We start from the raw sequence: 20,504 nt of genomic DNA, 5'->3' as shown, positions 1-20,504 counted from the left end.
TGCTTGGCTTCGTGTTACTTCTGTATTTGTGGCTCCAAGCCACGTCCTCATTGCGCAGCCTTGTTCCTGGAGGGCCAGCATTACTCAAGGACAGCAGACCCACAGTTCCAACTGAGTGGGGTGAGACTTAGGAGAGATGAGAGCTCAGGCTCCAGAATGAAGGCAGTCAAGCAAATGTTTCGTGTCTAAATGACTGTTAAAGGAGCTCTGTGAAAAATTGTCCTTTCATTAAAAAAGGATCAGGCCAGAAGATACGAGAAGAGCTTCTTTTAGACATTCGATCTAGACCTTTTCTCATTCAGGCTCCTAAGGAAGAATAACTCCATCTTAGAACGTGTTCTGCTCACCTGAGTGTGTTTTCCAATGCAAGCTCTTCTGGAAGCCTGCTTTGCATTGCATCTCTGTTGTGAGGTTTAAGAACACTACTGAAGCTATGCCTGAACGTATTTTTGGCCAGTTTGTCCCTGTTGTCATATGCTACTGCACTTTTAGCTAGAATAGCTTTCATGTATATATTAATGCATTTTATTTTACAATCTTGTGTGCTATCAAGGTCAGATTAATAGGCCAACAGTTATACTGGTTGTTTCATCCCACTTTCCCTGAATACTTCTGCTTTTGGGTACTTCTCCTAATGCCACCTGTAGCTGACTACCCTTGCGCTCCAATGCGACATTTCTCCTATGTTTTACCCTTAGTTTTTCCTGTTCCAGGAGCCTCAGCAAGTGGGACTCGGCAAACGCTGTGTTTCCTGTGTCTTTATAGACCCATAGCCGATCACTTGTATTCGTCAGTACTTTTGAGTTTCCTTTGCTCTTATTAATCTTTCCAGCTAACTGCTGGAAGAAATCACTTAACCTGCAGTGCAGGTGTGTGGCCCCTCACGTAGGCTTTTACAACTTCAACAGCAAGAAATGCCAAGTGTACTCCAGTTTGAAGATCCTGAGCTCTGTAGCAATAGCGTTTTTATTTTCTAGCCCATGTCTAGAAAGTCAGTCTACAGTCTGGCAATTTCTGGAAGAATATCACTAAGTTTAAATGTTTTGTGTTTTGTAGTATACTCCTTGTACTGTACTGGCAGGCTTCTTAACCTTCTTTGTAATTTTTTAGGTTTTCTGTATTAGTATGCGTGAGTTTTGCCCAAGTATATACTATTACCCCATGACACTTAGTTTAGTTTTTTTTCAATTTTATGAGGTTTTCTTCGGTTCATGGGCCAAACATAGCCACTTATACCATGGAAGGAAGTGGCTTTCCGTAAAAAGGATAGTGGTAAAATGAAGTGGAAGGATTACTTTAGATGAGAACTTTTTCCTGTGAAACATCAGAGCTCTGTTGTTTTACTTCATTTAAGTCATAAAGAGGATTTTAAAAAAGAAAACCTGAAGAAACTACCTTATACAAAGTTACTTACATAAATGTTATCGGGTGTTTGGTCCGTTTTTCTTCAGGTAGATGTGATACTCAGATCAAATTGCTACTCCATACAGCTTGAAATACCAAATAAACTCAACATGGGTCTGTCATAATAGTCATTTTTTCACACTTTAGCCAAGAATGTCAATACTTGGTATAAAGATACCTGCTCTGTAAGACTGTTGGACTTGCTCTCGGATGTTGAAAGTGGAGAGTGGCCTGTCAAACCCTTTCCATTTGGAAGAATGACCGCGACAATTGTAAATCAGAGCTTCCTCTGAAGGAAGAAGAATTTGCAAGTTGTCTGTCTTCATGCAGAAGCTAAAACCTACGGGCCTTTTTGAGGGGTCAGTTGGTAAGACCCAAGCCTGGTGTGGGTTCATGGGCCTGTCTGATCAGTGGGCTTGGGAGCTGGGCAGTCCTGCAGTCTGGGGTTTTCTGTATGTCACAAGTTCTGGGCTGTCTGATTTTTGCCTTCAGCTCTTTCAAAGTATAAAGGAGGTGGTGGTCTCAGTTTGTCTTACTCTTTATCCTCAGTGCAGAGCTCTTTTAAGAAGCAGCATTTGTCATAGTTTTAGTATGGCATTCAGTTCCTGGATATGAGGCAGGACCAGAGGCAGTGGGCACAAACTGAAGTACAGGAAGGTCTGTCTGAGCACTGGGAGACACCTCTTCACTGTGAGGGTGACTGAGCACAGGGACAGGTTGTCCAGAGAGGTGGTGGAGGCTCTATCTGTGAAGATCTTCTAAAGCCATCTGGACGTGGTCCTGGGTAAGCAGCTCCAGGTGGCCCTGCATGAGCAGGGGGGTTGGACCAGATGACCTCCAGAGGTCCCTTCCCACCTCAACCACTCTGTGATTCTGTGGCCTCTGGCCACAAGGGCTGTAGGCACTTCTCTGGTTCTTTGGAGTAGTTACATGAAAAGCAACTGATGATTAGCATTCCTGTTTGATATACTTGACTGTGGTTAGGCTCAGAGAGGCTGTCCCTTTGTGAGTTCTTAGATGAATGAACTTGTGAGTTATTTATCTCCAAGCTAGAGGGATGAGGCTAGAGATGAGTAGGCTGTTGTAATCTCTGGAGCCTTTTGCAAATTACAATGATTCATTAACTCCCTAGGTGTAGCTTAGCCATTTAAACTCAAGGCCCTAAGTTTTCATTTATCTTGTTACTTAGCGATACTTGCTTACTTGTTCTAGAGCTAAATGCAAAGAGGAGACCTCCACACATTAGATACCTGTTCTGCAGTGTTGCTCTTAGTGAGAGTAGGAGCATCCATCAAAATTGTTCAGCCAGTCGTCAGGATACTGGCAGCTTGTTTGCTGAGCATCCTCTTCTGCTTTCTGAAGCTGTTGATGAAATAATTTAACACACCTAAGGCAAATATAAGTTAGAGAACAGACTCTGTTCCACAGCAGTGACACTGCCCGTACCTCTCCTTGTTAGTAATGCCAATGAAATGTTAGCTGTAGGCTCGCCACTGATGTTGGTGGCTCAAAAGCTGCAAATGATCATACAGAGATTCATTGCACTGTCGTTGTTCTGAGATAAAAGCTCTCTTTGACCAAGTTGAAAGATAGCATGCTGACAAATAGGCCAAATAAATGAGGTACATAAAATTGCAAGACGGAGTTTGCAGTTTTGTTGTGTGTGGAAGTAATAGCCTGTGGAAACAGCAGCCTGAAAAACGTATGCTGCAGCAGCAGTCTGCTTGTCAGGTGCTCGTGTTTCATTCACCGCAGATATTTCTAGAGGAAGCATGAATGGGGACCCTGGTTTTAGTAACACAGTTGATTTTTTGAGGTTATTTGCTGTGGATTTCTTGTTCTTTCGGTGGTAAAGCAAGGTCAATTTGTGCTTCAAACGTGCAGTTGAAAATCCCTCTTGTAGCAATTAGACCTGTGGTGCTCAGCATCGGTTGTTGTCTGTGGGAGATGAATACCTTCTTCTTTTCTCCTTTCCACTTTCACCTTTCTGCTCCAAATGGATCATGAGAGGCTGACAGCAGACCCAGCAATGGGCAGTGCTGTAACTGGCCATAGTCTTGCGCACTCTTTCCTTCCCCACAGCAGCACAGTGGCACCGTTCGAGTTCCCAGTGCAACACCGTGGGCTCTGGAGGAGCAAGAGGCGTAGGGGAGTGCACAAGCATTGTAGCTGAGGAGTAGAAACAAAGGGTTTAAGTGTGTGAGGCAATTAATGGGTCATAACACCCTGTACCCCGGTAAACCAGTGCTAACAAGCTGTGTAAAGATGACCTGAGAGCTTTGTCTGGATGTTTTCTCATCACTCACATCTGTGTGTGTGACCAGGCACAGCTGGCAGCTACTCCCACTAACAGCCTGTAGTGCTGTTAGTGCCTTCCAGGAAAAGTCTAGGAGGCCCTCTGTTGGAGGTGGTTTCCTGATCCCAGCTCTAAGACCACCTGAAGATTTCATTCCTGCAAGTTAATCACTGATTGCAAACACAGTGAGCAGGGCAGTGATGCAGTTCCAGAGCAGCCAATTCCATTTTTTTGTGTAATTTCTTCAGCACGGAGTCTGTCTTTGTGCTTAGCTCATGGTTGGATTTCTTGACGTTAGTGGGTGTCAGATGAAGAAAAATTGCGTTTTTTGAGTATTGGATTGCAGTTAACTGTAGTTGTCATATCCTGCCAGTCCTCTCCCCTTTGCTGCGGAGTTCTCTGGTGTGGGAGTCTCTATGGAAATGGGATTAGATGTGGCTGTCTGCACTGCTTTTCCTTGGAAGGGTGTGCAACTTTGAGTAAAGGCACTTGCATAAATTGCTGGAAGTGCGTGGTCAAAGCTTCTGGCACAGATGAATTTCTCTACACAAACTCTAGGAGCAGGTCTGTTTTTGTGCTGGTAGATTGAGTTTAACTGGGCAGGGAAAAGGAAGCAATGGCAGTATAATTGTAGAATAATTCAGGCTAGAAGCAGCCTCAGGAGGTCACCTAGTCTAGCCTGCTGCTCAAAGCAGGATCACTTTCATTATGAATGTATTTATAAACTCCTTTTGCTTAACATCCTTTTCACCCTTTTTCTTCTACTTCCTTAATCTCCATGCAAACACGTATTTGGCAGTACGAGCCCCAGACGAGCACACTAAGTGAGGTGAAGAACAAATGCATGCAGGTGGTGACTGAACTACTCACACAGAAACCTGTTGCAAAAAAAATCTAATCTTCAGCCAGCAGTCTCACCTGCCTGCTTCCAAGAGTCTACGGCTATGAACTGCAGAATGTTTCCATGGTCTAAAGAGTGTGTCAAGGTTAAATGTTTAAATTCTCTGCCTTCCAAGAAGAACGAGGCTAGAATGCAACTGCTAAATACTGTTTGTCTTGTTATTGATGTGAATTTGTTTGAAAAATCTGGTCTATAATCCAGGGGACAGTATCAGAGGTAGTGGGTAGATTGTCCTTAAGCTTTTTTTGACGCAGGGGAAATGTCACCTTTGTCACCACTTGGCAGTCTTCCATTTTAGCTCAAATACAATTTGAAGGTTAATGCTCTAGGTATTTCAAAGATTCCTGTTTTCTTAATTACCATTCCTGTTGCTTTTTCTGTTGTCCTCTATAGCACAGTGTTTATAACTCTTAAGGTAATTAGCTAACTGTTTGTCTGGGTGCTTTTAGCACAGGACAGAAGTATAGTTAGTATAACTATTTTGTGTAGATTTACCTAGAGTTTAAACTACTTATCAGATTCGGGGAAAGCAAAGTGTCTGAAGTGTCACAGAAGTCACTGTAGCGCACTTGCTTACATATTTGTGTAAAGCCCTTAAAAGGTCTGTGATTCTTAGCTGCTGTGGCCATGTAACTCATTTAATGAACTAATCAATGTAAGCTGACTGGTGTGTATATAGAGATGTAATTAATGGAATGCTTATAAAAGCACATGTCTCTACTGAGATAAAATACATGCTTTTTTATACCTTCTATTTGTATTACTCAAGAGCACTTACTGTAGTGATTAACTTCTACAAAATCAATTTATGTCTTACAGCTTGCCTTGAAGGGATCTAACTATGCTGGTCTGCTGGAGCGACATCGCATTCATACAAAAAACGTGGAGCATGTTGTAGACAGTTTAAGGTAAGAATGTATGGATGTTGAGAATTTCAGACACAGTGCAACTATCCATGGATTCTGTAAAACAACAAAAAGAAGCTTTGTGTTACAAGTTAAATAGGAATAAAATAGGAATACTGAAAACAGGGTGATGCAGGTGAATGGTCATTCCTGAAACAATTGTAATGTGAACTAGCTCAGTTCAGTTGACTAGCACCCTGTGTTATTATCTTGAAAACAAATGAAAAAGATACAAAGGATTTGTGTGAGTGTAAAATGCTTATAAGCCAAATACCACTGTAATTGGCCCTTAATTACATGTCAGTTTTTCAGAAGGATATGACAAGGAACAATACAGAACACATTCAGACTTTTTCTGCACTTTATAGGAACGAGAGGATAGAAGTTCGTCTTGTTAAACGTCGAGAATATAACGAAGAGACAGTTCGGTGGGCAGATGCTGTTATATCAGCAGGAGGTACGACTTTATGGAAGGGAAGTATGTGTTTCAGTATGTTTTCATAGATATATTTTTCAAAAATATTTTGCAGTGTGTGAAACATCTGGAGGTATGCACATTTTGAAAACAAATTGCTTATCTAATTGTCAGAAAATATGTCAAAATGCAATGGTTGTGACCATCCTCTCTACCTCTAGTATCTAAAATTGTAGTACTAGGAAGTGAATCGCAGTGTGTGGCCACTTTGGAATGTTTAATTGTCTTGTGTAAAACAGTATAAACTGTGGAATTTACTGTAGTTGTCAACTAAAGAGGGTAAAATGCTTGCTGTCGTGATTATACATAGCTCTAAACCCTATGCTTTGGTTTTGGTATGTGAGGTGGAGACTAACATACTGCCTTTTCCTCCCCTTGCTCAAAATGTCTTTCTTGCTTTCACACTTAATTCTAGTGACTGGAGTATCTAGTTGGATGGTATAGGTAAAAGTATGCAGCTTCTGAGCAGCCTGTGCCTCTAATGAGAGCTTTTTAAGTGAACCATCAGAGCAACTAACTTGATTGTTTCTTTTTAACATTGGATTGCAGGAGTTCATTCAGTGTTATTTTTGTGAATTACTGCAAATACTGCAGTGTGTTGCTGGGCTCTGACGTAATGTTCAGCCATTTTTGGCAGTTAGACTTGACCACGGCTCTGCCTTTCTCTCCTCTCCAATGGTCCACTTTGCCCTTAGCTACTGGTTACCAGGCAGAATGGGCAGAAAGGGACCTTCCTGAAGCATCCTAATATACTCATGTAGATTTCAAACAACTCCTCTAAGCTGGAGGTTAAAGTGCTAGTTTGGCCTTGGCAATATTTGTGATGGTTATGAGGCAAGCAGCTGAGAAGTGATACATCATCTGAGGTTTTCAGTGCTTATATCTTGGTGCAAAGACTAATTCAGGTTATAGCAGGTTAATTCTGTTTAATGGACAGGAAAGAATATCAATATATGAAGAAACCAGTGACAATTAAAGATTTCTACTTCAACAGTTTTATCTAAGACTTCCTTTCCAAGTATGCCTATTTGGGGCCAAATAAGGCCTTTAAATTGTGCCTTCTAGGAGGACAACTGAGATGGAACTAAAGTCATTGTTTTCATGTGATTTACAGTAAAATTTGGTGTTGTTTCCTGTCTCCTGTGGCTTTGATTAGCAGTACTTTCTGAATTTATTTTCTTAAAGAATTTCTCTTACCAGCTGATAAACATACAGAAATTTCCATAAATTTCTTTTCAGACTTGCTTCTGCCAAATTCAGTTGCCTGGGCACGTATAGCTGTCAGATGAATCATACTTTTGCAGCCACATTTACCATCTTGAGTTAAGTTGTCAGTGCTCTGCTTTGAAAGGTGTCAGTAGTTTTGCGGTCCCATTTTATTTTTGTGCAGCTTACCTGCTCGGTTGTTGATATAAAAACACATGGTGGTAATGCTGCAGTACATCTGAGACTATTTTGTTTGGGATACTAGATTGTGAAGTGAAACTAACTTCTGTTTTGCTTTTTCTGTAGGTGATGGTACAATGTTGTTGGCAGCCAGTAAGGTCTTTGATAAATTTAAACCAGTTATTGGAGTAAATACTGATCCTGAAAGGTAAAAACATATTTGGGAACGCAATGCTTTATTTAATACCAGGCACAGTATGCATCTGTTTTCACGATGCATGAGACACGCCTGTAGCATTTGGCAGCGTAAATGTCTTAGTGGATTGTAGATATCAAGTGAACCTGTTGTGTTATTAGAAAAGTTTCCACAATGAGTTATCCTGTCTCATCTGAGAGGACATTAAGTAGTATTGGGTAAACATGACTCTGTTAAACCGCCACAGCTATTTTCACACACCAGTGTAACAGCACTTGCAGCTAGTTAACTTGCATTACTAACCAGAAGTTTGAGGCTGAAATGGCAGTATAGAACAGCGACAGGAAAAGGGACTTAACAAAAGCAACTAAGTGTGGTGCCTGAACACGCAGAAACTTGGTTTCTTTATGAAGAAGGCAAATCCTATTGCAAATCTGATAGGGCCTCAGATGAAGAAGTTTATTCTGGTTTCTTCATGTAAACCATGTCGTACCTCAGAGGATGAAGTCTCCTCGGCCAATTAATGGCATTTAGTTGTCCTATTATAAACTCCACACAAGTTGCATCCACCTAGCCATAAGATTGATTTGGGCAGGTGGATGCAGTGTATTAGTGCTGCCTGGTTGGTATAACCTTCAAGTGGATGGCAAGTAAAACTCAGAATTCCCCAAGGCTCTGTCTGCTGAGGTTTCCAGATTTACGTTTCTGCTTTAGGTATTACCAGTTAATTTAATCTTAGTAGATAAGAAGTGGTGGCCAAAAGTTTTAATTCCTTCCATACCTTACTCCTCTTCCAAAACTTTTCAAATGCTGTGAATAGATACTCTACAGTATCAAGCCTGAATAGCCGGGTTCAAATAACAAGTGCCTTCAAGTTATCAAATATCACTGGTGAAAGAGGAGCGGTGTTTAGTCTTCTGGCTTTGACATGAGACTCTTTTGATCATAGGCATGTTGCTTACCTGTCTCGTATCACTAACTTGTGTGTAAATGGAGGAAATTTTCTTTCTCACTTGCAAGGTTTATTAAGCTTGAATTCCTTGACTAGAACTATGGTGACAAGAACTATATTAGTACCTACACATTCCTGCAGGATTACTAGCTGAACAGACAGTTTTTAGGGGAAATGTGGGAGAAATATCCTATGTCTCACACACATACACCCCAGGAGCTGAAAGAGGTGTATTGTTGCTGATGTGCTATTATGTAAGAACAGTATAGGTTCATAAAGGTCAAAGTGTAGCTTTGATTTATGTAACAGAAGGAGACGTTTGTTTTTTAAAGGTACCAAATCTTAATACTTACCTTGTCATTTTCATTGTCCTTTTTTGCTACCAGATCGGAGGGTCACTTGTGCTTGCCTGTGAGATACACGCATTCATTTCCTGAAGCACTACAGAAGCTTTATCGTGGTGAGTTCAGGTAGGATTCACTGATCTTTGCTTTTCCAAAACATATTATGATTGGAAAATACTTAATGATGTGCAATTCCTAAGGAGCAGACAATGCTTAATAAAATCTTAATGCCTCAAATCATGAATTCTGTGTAGATGTTTACCATGTTGAAAAATGGGTTTGTGGTCAAGCATGAGATTGGAATACAAAGGATAAAATTGACTGCCAGTTCCAGCAAAAAGATTTTTGTTATGACCTTCAGTAATTGATTTACTTTTCTGACTTAGCAAATTCATAAATGAAGAACTGCATTCTAGTAAAGGGTGTATTGGTTTACAGATTTTAACACTCAAAAGCATATGTAGTACAGTGGTGGGCCATACTAATAGAAGGTAATGAAGCCTATACAGTTAGGAAATGGTCAGTTTGTTGCATCTGGAGTTTTGGAGATTAGAGTGGCTTAAATTTTGTTAACAGATTAGTGTAAGGCAAAGCTTTGCTTTGTGCTAAAGATAGCTTGATGTTTTCAGTACTAGATACTCTTAAAATAGAAGAATCTCACTTGAATTAAGAAGGGAGCAAGCTGAATTTTAAAGGACAGACTAGGGAAGAGTTTTTTAATAACTATTTAAAAAAGGAGACATTGTTCTGTGGTGTATTAACATTTGAGAATACTTCTATGATGGCAAACCATCAAACAGAAGTAAGTCATTCACGTGAGAACATGTTGCAGTTGGGTTTTGTTTATACTTCTAGCATATTTAATTTGTAGCTTGAAGTGTAACTGTATTTGTGCCATAGAAAAGTTCTGAAGTGAGGTGAATACCGTCATCAGGATTGATTATAAATAACAAGGGGTTTCAGTAGGTATTGCTAAACGAAAATGTACTTTCAACTCACATATTCTGAGACACAGAAAACAGAAGCTTTTAACTCTCCGTTGTGCTGAGTTGCTTAGGTAAAGCTGGTAGTGCTAATGCAGGTAACCTCCCTTGATAATCTAGGCACTTCTAGTGTTTTGTTGGATGCCATGTTATATTTTTGTTGCTGACACTCCTGTTGTTGCTCATTATGGAGCTGAAGCCTCACCAGAGTGAAACAGAAAGGATCTCCCGATTATTTTTACAGAATAATAGGAACTGATATTCCTAAGCAAGGATCTGAGTGGTGTTTCATTTGGCAGTTCTCAGATTTATTTGGCCGTAAGGAAACTTTACAATAGGTAGGTAACTGGATCAGCCCGTCTGGAAGAGCTGCTGGTGGCTCAGAGTTGCATAAGGATGGTGAGGTGCCAGAGACTGGAAAAGGGGGATTGTCTTTTTACCTTATCCTTGAAGTGTCAGCCACTTTAGTGCAACAGTCTATGTAAGCATTTAACCTTGTAGTCCCATGAAACAACCAGCATTATTCATTTATAAAAGACAAACTATATCAGACTACCCACGGGGATTTTTTGATGGTCAGTGGTGTAACAGGATCTCAGAATAGGGGTATAATAGGGGTACAGTCCCATTTTCTAATTTTGTAGGGGTTTTGACATGTTCTAGCATGAGTATTGTAAGGAGGCTAGCACAACGATACTCATTGCATGCTGTTTGCCTGACTACCTAAAACCATACTTGGAATTTAAGGGCAGATAGGTAATTATACTGAGGATGTGTTGAATGAGGCTCTACAAGGGTGACAATGAGGAAAAAGTAGTAATGTAGTCCTATAAATGACTAAGTAAGTCTTCCTTGCTGTAATTTTAGGAAACATGTAAGCTGGTTCCTGTCACCCAGATATCAACAATATGAACTGGGAAAAAATGTGCTCATAGCACTCCCTTGTGATTTGCTTTCTTAATCAAAACTACTATTACTATCCTGTTTTATATAATCTCTAAATTCTAAGAGGAAAAAGGAATTGATACCTCCTCTAGAAAAAAGTAAAAAATCTGAATGTTCTAACAGCTTAAGGAAGAATGCCGTTTATATTCTTCTCTTTCTTCATTTGAATTCCTCTTAAGCATCCTAAAGTTCCTAGGCTAGCAGAGATTCTTAAAATGAGAGGATACTTGTGGCCCTTATGTATAAAGGGTGGATGGAGCTGCTTTTCTGGGCATCTAAAAGTACAAACAAAAGCTGGTAAAAATACAGCATGTATTGCTGTATAAATTCATGAGAACTTGTTCTCAAAATCATTGCATCAGTCATGAATTCATAAGTTAGGATCGCATCCTAAAAAGATGAGTTGTTTTCTATAATGTTTGTAGAGTACTTTGGCCAGTGTCCTTTTATTTTACGAATACAAAAAACATTAGGTAGCACACTGGTAAATGTAAAGTATTTACATTTTAGTATGATTAACTTTCTAAATTTAGAAATTATAGTGGAAGCTATAAAACTTTAAATGTTACTTTGAATATATTTAACTTTTAATCTTAAGATACTCTGCTTTGAGAGTGAAGTCTCTCTGATCATATCTAATTCCATAATAAATATTTCAGCTACTGATACCAACTTCTTTCTTCTCTCTAAGGTGGCAGTGGCGGCAAAGAATCCGACTGTATCTTGAAGGAACTGGTATTAACCCAACCCCTGTAGATTTACATGAACAGCAGCTAAGCCAAGAGCAACACAGCAGGGCTCACATAAATGAAAGATTCCAGGATCAAAGTAGGTTAAAATCTGACAAGAATATAATCACTTGGAATAGGAGATAAAGATCTGTAGGAGTTGAAGTATTTGAAGTCTGGTCGCTGTATTTGAGAGGCAGGGAGAGACAGCTCTCATTTGCTGAAGACCCAGATTAAGGTTTTTTTAGAAGGGAGTATTTTTTGTTTCTGTATGTTCATTCTGGACTATACATTTAGAACAAGTTTCCAGTATTAACAGTTAATTTAGAGATGTTTTTAAATAGTATTATCTGCTGGCACAGTAGCTGAGCTTTTTTAAAATGCTGTCTCTTAGGGTTACTATAGATACTTGGGGTTACCACATGAACATTTTACCATGTGTTTAGCTGCTCCGCACTAAAAGCGCGTGTGTGTGCGCACGCGTGTGCATGAGCGCTCTTAACTTGTGCTAAATTTGAGGTACGTTACTTCACAATTGAAAAAACTGGTCAAAGACTGCCAGCAAGCAAATGAGAAATTAGAAGTGAGAATCTCTCCCTGGGTAATTCTTTGGTAATCAGACACCTTGAACTGTTTTCTTTATGATGGACTGAAGATGCGTGATTCTATCCTTAACCTGTGTCTAGCACTGCATTTTGTCACTGAGAAGTCCTTAGTCAACATGTACAATTTGTTATGCCCCTTTAATTACCCTGGTATAAAGTCTAATTCTTTGAACTTTATCAGAAATGTCTGTTAAGTCACTGTCAGTAAGTTTAACTAGGCTGGAAGAGTGACTGACAGAACAAAAGACTTCAATCTTGTCTGGTTGCCCATGAGTTTTCAGGGAAAGCAGTGTCTGAACGTAAATGTCATTGCCTCATTGACCTTGGTTCAAATATTTTTAGTCTCCAGTAAAGGACAGTCACTGGCTACAGACGAAATCAGTGAAAAATTGAGTCCTTGAAGAAAATGGAGCACTAGGTCTAGAATACAAACTAAGACAGCAGAGCGTGTCCTCCAGTGAGTTGTGAATTGTTTTTGAAAATTTGGGTTTTAGAGCCATGATTCAAAACTGTTATATTCGATATCTGCAGGATCTGACATTTCTGGTCCACATCTTTTACCGGTGAGAGCACTCAATGAAGTCTTCATTGGGGAATCTCTTTCGTCCAGGTATGTTTAATTGCTTGTTGTTGCAGCAAGGCACAAGTGACTTAATTTCTTTTTATCACATTGCAAGGGACAATCAGTGATGGGATGTCTTTGCTGTCAAATTTCAGTTCTGGTCTATGCATATATAACAGTGATTGTATTGTTGCTGATTAAAAAGTGTATTTTCAGAGATATAAGTGCAGTGATATTAATTTCTGGTTTTCCACCTTCCTGTCTGGCTGTTCTTTCATCTTTCATTATTCCTGGCTGTTTTCTTTCCTCTTGATTGTTTTACTCCTTTCCTCGTTAGTTCTTATGTAACCAAATGCCTTCAGTTACTGTCTTTACAGTGGATTGAAGATTTAAGTATCTGTCCTTAAACTACCTCCTCTCCTCCATCTCTACTTAAATACCTTTTCATAAGCTTTTAGCGTGACCAAGCAGAAATAGCTTTTAACATGACCAAGTATTCCTTTCCCTGCCTCTCTGTCATTAGAGGCAACAGTATCAGCCTGCCTTTCGCAGAAGCTTTGTTATTGTGGGAAAACACTTATTTCCTTGTTTAAGAAACGAGTTTGTATCAAATCCTGGTACTGCATTATCCAGGATACCTTTGACTGTCCTTTCTGTCCCGAATATCAATGCATTTCTGCCAGCCAAATGGTAACAAGAGGGATGTGGGGAATGTAATTGGGGCTGTGGGAAAGGAGTTAAAACATGATCCTTGGTCAGGATTTGGCCAAACTTTTAGTTGTATTTTATATCCCTTTTCCACTTTATTCTGTATCTTTTTAAAAAAAAAAAAAAACTTTAGAGTGTAACATCTTCTTGTGTTTGTACAGTGCCTGGGACACTGTGATTGCTGCTGGAAACAGTATAAATGTTCCATGAGTGCTTTATCTTCCATCTGGACTGCAGCCTCAGACTGGCAGAAGGAATTAGTCTCAAAGAGATACAAATTTTGCTCTCTACTAAGTCAAACCTAATTTTATCAAGATTCTAAAAAGTTTCTTTAACATACAGTGATAGAGGAACACAAAGCTGCTTTCCAACACTTCGTAATAGCCCTCTACTTCTGAGTGTCAGAAATACATTGTGCTCTTTGGTTCCAGTATATTTGAGAAGCGTTGAGGAACACAATGCCTGTATGAACAAATCTCTAGTAATAGATTTTGTGTTAATAGCACCTTACACTTGAAGACTTAAATAATGATATCTCACAGATGAATCTTCTGTAAGGCTCAAATAGACGAGTCTGTTGTGTATTAAGACAAAATGCGTCTAGGTGCTGCTTTCAAGGTCTTATTCTGCATGTCAGTTAAGAAAACAAGGAAATTGAAGGAAAAACCACCCCTTTCATACCCAGCTTGCAAAAATTATCTAAAACTGAATCAAGCTGTGCACCTGTGTTCTTAATTTGCTTCCAGTTCTTTCATCTTCCCAAGAGTGAGTACACAGAATGCCCTTAGTTACTAAGAGCCTAAACTGTTTGACACGAAATATTCAAGAGGTGTATTCCTAGTCGATCCAGATTGAAACATTCATCACCTAAAACAGCTCAGTAAGCTCCTTTTACTAAGAAAGGTGAAACTCAGTCATGCTGAACACAGTGAATGCAGTGTTTTTCTAAGAGGGTGTCTGTTAGTCGAAGACTATATCATACTGTTTGGATTAGGCACTATGAACATCAATAACTTTAGTTCATAGATATACCCCTGGATGTTCTGAAGCTTACAGAGAGACACTGTCTGGTCTCTCTAGGGCTAACATTAGGAATCCCCTGCTACATGAATAATCCTATGCAGAATGATGGTTGTGCCCCAAGACTTACTACATTTGAGTTTTAGGAAGAATTTGTCCTGGAGAGAAACGTAAGCCTGCTGACTGTTGTAAAACTAAAACTGTTCCTGAAGAATCACAGTGGAATTTTAATTACTGAAGTGATCAAGAATTCAGCTTGAAGCCATGCTATTACTTCCTGACGTTGGAGTACCTTATCTCTTAGTGTTCCCTGATGTAATTTTATGAGACCCAATCACAGCATAAACACAGTTTTTCGGTAGTTCAACAATTATGCAAGGAAGGTAATGTATTTGTAGTTTCATTTGTAAGTCCAGCAAACCCTGCTTGTGTATGAAGCGATTACCAGATGAACCACAGAGTTCTTTGTGCATAATTTAATACAAAAAGTGGCTGCAGAAAAGTGGCCTAAAAGTTCATGCTGCAAATCACTGCTGTCCATTATAAAAACTGCTATAAAACAGTGAATCAAAAGTGGCTGCCAAATTGGAAATGCTGTGCAAAGCCTGTGAAATTGTCATCCAGATTTGAAACTAACCCCTCTAAATTTTTATGTGCCTGATAAGGCTGTGTGTTCTGTCTTATTCAGGGAGAACTTTAAGTCCTGCAAACCCAGTTTTAAATTCTCGCTTCATAGGGCCTCCTATTATGAGATATCAGTTGATGATGGTCCTTGGGAAAAACAGAAGAGTTCAGGGCTTAATGTGTGTACTGGAACAGGATCAAAAGCATGGTAAGTGCATGTTGCTGCTTTGATATAAAATATTGCTTTGGATAAGCTAGATGGACCTATTTTGCTTAGGCATTTTGTCCATACTTGAGACTCTCTTGGGCTATGGGTAAGTCAGTGCATGTCAGTTTTGTCCAAATATTCTCACTGTCAGTATGTTTCAAAGCTGTCTCAGGTGTATGAGAAGAGCAGAGTATCCCTCACTTGTAGGTATGGAGAGAAGAGTTGAAAGGGTGAGAAGCTGAGGCATTGAGACGGAAGTTTACCTTAGGTGTAATTTTGGTGAAAGAGGTTCGATGCCACATGTGGAGATGAATGGTTGGGGGTGGTGAGGGAAAGAGATTCTGCTCTGACTTGCAGAGCATATTGGGGGGATCTCTGAACTGTTCTTGTTGGCTAAAATTAAAATGCTTAGATAAAGTAGCTCAGAAAACTTACAAAAATCTAAGCACTAAGAAGGGGAAAACATGTACTTGGAAACAGTGTCTAAGTGTTCTCTGGCACATCTACTGTCCATTCTCCTTCCAAGCCTCTTGCCTCTTTCAAACTTAATTGAAAGGCCACAGTCTCCTTGCCAAAATATTCCCCTTAAACAAAGACGGGCATATCTAAGCAGAGCTGTGCTAGCTTAATCAAAGGGGTAAATTATCTTAACTTCAGTTTAAACAAGCTGCAGTACTGCATGTAAGTCTAATCAATTTAGTTTTGAGATGTGAGAGATGTGTACAGTGAGAGCCTGTTTCATTTGGAAATCTGGCTGTGCTTATAGTTTAAAGTTGTACAACAGTCTCTGGATTTATGTGGCAGGCTAAGATGAACTAAAACTGAAGCTTTTAATGAAATTCAAAAATGAATATTCATGCTGTAACCATGGTTGTTGGGTTTTACTCTTCATTGTAATTCAGAATTTTGTATTCAGTCAGCATAACTTAGTCCTGGAGGCTGCCAAGGATGAAATTGGCACACTGCTAGGGGAACTCTCCTAGTGTTCAGTACCTTGGGAGTGTACAGCCTTAGTTCAAAGCTGTTCTTATGCATTTCATTTGCTTATACACTCTGTACTGAGCAATCCCAGAACCAGGGAGCAAACTCCAGGATTGCCCATCTCCATTGCTGTGATCAGTGTGTACTGATGGACTTGTCTAAAGTGAGGCCAAGCCTCAGTGGGGTGATCTTCCTTAGCCTGTGGTTTAGGGACTCTCCTGGGATTTCAGACATCCTCGGACTGAGAGGCATTTAAACGTCCAAGTGCTTCCTTCAGCTGCCAAAACTTGCATAAAAGGATGAGAGAAAGAGAACAATTTCAAACTGTGCATCTCAGTTTCTTGCGAGCATCTGCTCAGGCTTGCAGGTAGGCAATAAGTGTAAGAGAAAGAGCCTTGGACAACCACCTTCAGCAGCTCTGTGGTTTGTTAGATGTATCGTGGATGTCTGTTGCAGTCTGAGGTGTTTTACTGCTGTGACAAGTGCTGGGCTGAGGATTTTAAGCTGTATTGAGACCTGAGCAACTGAGGTGTTCACAGTACTGCTGCATGGAGGCTGTGATTAGTACCTAATCCCTTTTGAGCCTGGACACACAAGGGACACTTTTATTGGAATTTAGACTTGGTTCAGACTGAGGCTTTATGCTGACTTGTGCATCCAAATGTGGCAAATGCAAAAGTATCTGATCTGACTGTTCCTTTTCTATATACACTGATTATTGTGAGATTCAAGAGCACACTTTAGGGTATGGGCAAAGAGGCATAATATTTATGAAGGAGCGTGGAGTCCCATAAATGAGAACTAACAGAAGGAATTAATTAGCAAGAGGTGGATAGAAGGGGTAAGAACACACAATCTGTAGAACTGTCATGCTTAGTTTTTTTAATGCAGACTTAAATCAGCAATTATTGGGGTTTTAAGGCAGGAGGATTATTGACAAAGAGACTACATCCTGTGTATCATGCTCTTCTTTCCTGAAGACTTCACTTAATTGATTATTAAGGTTTACAAAGCCATAGGTAGATGTCAAACCAAGAGTTAATTTAAGGCATTTTTTTGAAGAAACTGATGTCAACTCACATTTCATAGCATTCTTTATTTTTTTTCTTTCTCATGTTGAACATAGTTCTTCATCTGTATGCAAGATTCTTAGTTTTGTTTTTGTTTTTTTTTCTTCTAAGTTGTATTGCCTAGCAAACAAGACTTCTACTTCTCTGTCTAGGTCCTATAATATTAACAAGATAGCCCATCAAGCTGTTGAAGAGATCCTTAAAATTGGTGAGTGAACAGTGTGGCATTACTGGCCAAGTTTATATAAAGATAAACCTATCTAATTGGGGCTCTTTCTCTTGGCTCAACAGCTAAAAAGCATGGAAGTTTCAATATGCCATTGAACACGGAACTAGTACAAAAAGGTTAGTGAAAAAGGCAAGATTTCTTTAACATATCTTAACTTTGACCAGTTCATTTTGTTCTTAACAATCAACACTGCTTCCAGTATTTTAGCGCTCTTGCAATATTAGTCTTGCTTACAAACAGTATTTAGGCACATTTGGTGAAAAATGTCTGACTTTATATGAAAGCACTCATTTAGACTTTTGTATGTATAGATCTTCAGGAGAATTTCAGTTCTTCTGAGATTTGAGACACTTAATATTTAGTCACCTGAAGAGAACTGCTTAGTGTTGGTCATGCAATAGAACTGAAAGAAATGTTCTGTAAAATTAATTTTTTTTTGCAGGTGAAGGCAATTAAACATCTGGCAAGACTCAATATTCCTTCTCGACAGGGAAGCTGCTCTTTCCTGGAGGAATGTGTGTTTCTGAGAATACCTTATTTTCTCTGGAAAAACTAATGGCTGATTTCTCTATTTACAGTAACAAATGATTACAATGAGTCCCTCCTCTACAGTCCAGAAGAACCAAAGATGTTTTTCAGTATTCGAGAACCTATTGTAAACAGAGTTTTCTCAAGTAGCCGGCAGCGTGGCTTCTCTTCAAAGTAAGTGTTGGCTGTAGCAGTCACTGAAGAGTTATTTCATGTCCTTCCAGTTGCAGGGAATGATGAGGGAAGACACAGGAAGAGCCAGCAGATCAATACCTGGCTCCGAGCCTGGTGTCTCTGGCAAGATTTCGGGTTTTTTGATCACGGTTCAGTTTACATGACACCAGGCCTGCTGGCGACAGATGGGGTACACCTGTCTCAAAGGGGGAAAAGGATCATTGCACAGGAGTTAGCAGGTCTCATTGAAGGAGCTTTAAACTAGATTTGAAGGGGTGAAGGGATAAAACCAAGCTGGCTAGAGATAAGCCTGGGGGTAGCACACCAACATTTGAGGGACAGTGTCCTAGCAAGGTCCTTCAGTCTCCCATCTCAGTGGAGGTAGGGGATGGAGACCCATGCAGCAGCAAAGACAAATGAGTTAGAAACCACGGAATTGCCTGAAAATGGTCACGTTGGAATTAGGGTTTCTCCCTCAAAAAGGTGGCAGGATCACTAGCCCAACTGAAGTGCATCTACACCAGTGCATGCAACATGGGCAACAAACAGGAAGAGCTAGAAGCCATTGTGCAGTAGAAAAACTATGACAGAGTTGCCATCATGGAAACACGGTGGGATGACTCACACAACTGGAGTGCTGCAATAGATGGCGATAAACTCCAAAAGGGATAGGCAAGGAAGGAGAGGCGGTGGGGTAGCCCTGTATGTTAGGGAATGCTTTGACTGTCTAGAGCTTGATGATGATCACCATCATAGGCTTGAGTGTTTATGAGGAAGAATCAGGGGGAAGGCCAACAATCACAGAATCGTAGAATGCTTTGGGATGGAAGAGACCTTTAAAGGTCATCTAGTCCATCCCCCCTGCAACTGTCAGGGACATCTACAACCAGATCAGGTTGCTCAGAGCCCCATCCAGCCTGGCCTTGAATGTTTCAGATATCATGGTGGGAGTCTGTTATAGACCACCCAACCGGGACAAAGAGGCAGACAAAATATTCTATAAGCAGCTGGGAGAAGTCTCACAATCGCTAGCCATTGTTCTCGTTGGGGACTTCAACTTACCAGCTGTCTGCTGTAAATACAATACTGTGGAGAGGAAACAGCCCAGGAGGTTCCTGGTGTGTGTGGAAGATAACTGCCTGACACAGCTTGTGAGGGAGCCAACAAGGCAAGGCTGGACCTGCTGTTTGCGAACAGAGAAGGGCCAGTGGGTGATATGATGGTTGGAGGCCATCTTGGGCATAGCAATCACGAAATGGTAGAGTTTTCAGTTCTCAGGGAAGTAAGGAGTGGGGGTCGGCAGAACTGCTACCTTGGACTTCTAGAGGGCAGACTTTGGCCTGTTTAGGAGCCTGGTTGACAGAATCCCTTGGGAAGCAGTCCTGGAGGGAAAAGGAGTCCAGGAAGCTGGACATTCTTCAAGAAGGAAGTCTTAAAGGTGCAGGAGCAGGCCATCCCCATGTGCCAAAAGACAAGCTGATGGGGCAGAAGACCAGCCTGGCTGAACAGAGCTTTGGCTGGAGCTCAGGAAAAAAAGGAGAGTTTATGACCTTTGGAAGAAGGGGCAGGCAACTCAGGAGGACCACAAAGGATGTTGCAAGGTTATGCAGGGAGAAAATGAGAAGGGCCAAAGCCCACCTGGAACTTCATCTGGCCACTGCCATAAAAGACAATAAAAAAATGTTTTTACAAATACATTAGCAACAAAAGGAGGGCTAAGGAGAATCTCCATCCTTTACTAGATGCGGGAGGAAACATAGTGACAAAGGCTAAGGAAAAGGCTGAGGTACTTAATGCCTTCTTTGCCTCGGTCTTTAATAGTCAGACCAGTTGGTCTCAGGGTACCCAGCCCCCTGAGCTGGAAGACAGGGACGGTGAGCAGAATGAAGCCCCCACAGGAGTTGGACTCGATGATCTTTGTGGGTCCCTTCCAACTGAGGACATTCTGTGATTCTGTAATCCAAGGGGAAACGCTTAGTGACCTCCTATACCACTTAAGCACACACAAGTCTATGGGGCCGGATGGGATCCACCCAAGGGTACTGAGAGAGCTGGTGGAGGTGCTCACCAAGCCACTTTCCATCAGCTACCAGCAGCCCTGGCCAACCGGGGAGGTCCCGGTTGACTGGAGGTTACCAAATGTGACACCCATCTACAAGAAGGGCCAGAAGGAGAATGTGGAGAAGTAGAGGCCTGTCAGCCTGACCTCGGTGCTGGGGAAGGTTGTGGAGCAGATCGTCCTGAGTGCCATCACATGGCACGTATGGGATGACCAGATGA

General features: G+C 40.7%; 1 protein-coding gene across 2 annotated transcripts in view; it reads left to right on the top strand.

Annotated features, from left to right (window-relative positions):
• NADK2 (NAD kinase 2, mitochondrial) overlaps positions 1-20,504 on the top strand; it is a gene marked incomplete at its 5' end in the record, with an annotated part of 36,558 nt that overhangs the window by 9,278 nt on the left and 6,776 nt on the right. Inside the window, 10 exons of one of the 2 annotated variants that reach the window (XM_082336913.1) lie at positions 5,421-5,509; positions 5,875-5,963; positions 7,494-7,575; positions 8,902-8,985; positions 11,479-11,615; positions 12,652-12,730; positions 15,099-15,242; positions 17,446-17,501; positions 17,585-17,638; positions 18,101-18,224. In XM_082336913.1, the coding sequence (XP_082193039.1) occupies positions 5,421-5,509; positions 5,875-5,963; positions 7,494-7,575; positions 8,902-8,985; positions 11,479-11,615; positions 12,652-12,730; positions 15,099-15,242; positions 17,446-17,501; positions 17,585-17,638; positions 18,101-18,224 (938 nt within the window). Of the gene's footprint in view, positions 1-5,420; positions 5,510-5,874; positions 5,964-7,493; positions 7,576-8,901; positions 8,986-11,478; positions 11,616-12,651; positions 12,731-15,098; positions 15,243-17,445; positions 17,502-17,584; positions 17,639-18,100; positions 18,225-20,504 lie in introns of those variants that run through there. The other variant, XM_082336914.1, reaches the window with a different exon arrangement.

This window comes from Platalea leucorodia (genome assembly GCF_965183815.1).
Source record: "Platalea leucorodia genome assembly, chromosome: Z".
Classification (NCBI taxonomy): Eukaryota; Metazoa; Chordata; class Aves; order Pelecaniformes; family Threskiornithidae; genus Platalea; species Platalea leucorodia.
Note: the sequence above shows the minus strand (reverse complement) of the source record. Positions and strands in the feature narration are given on the sequence as shown.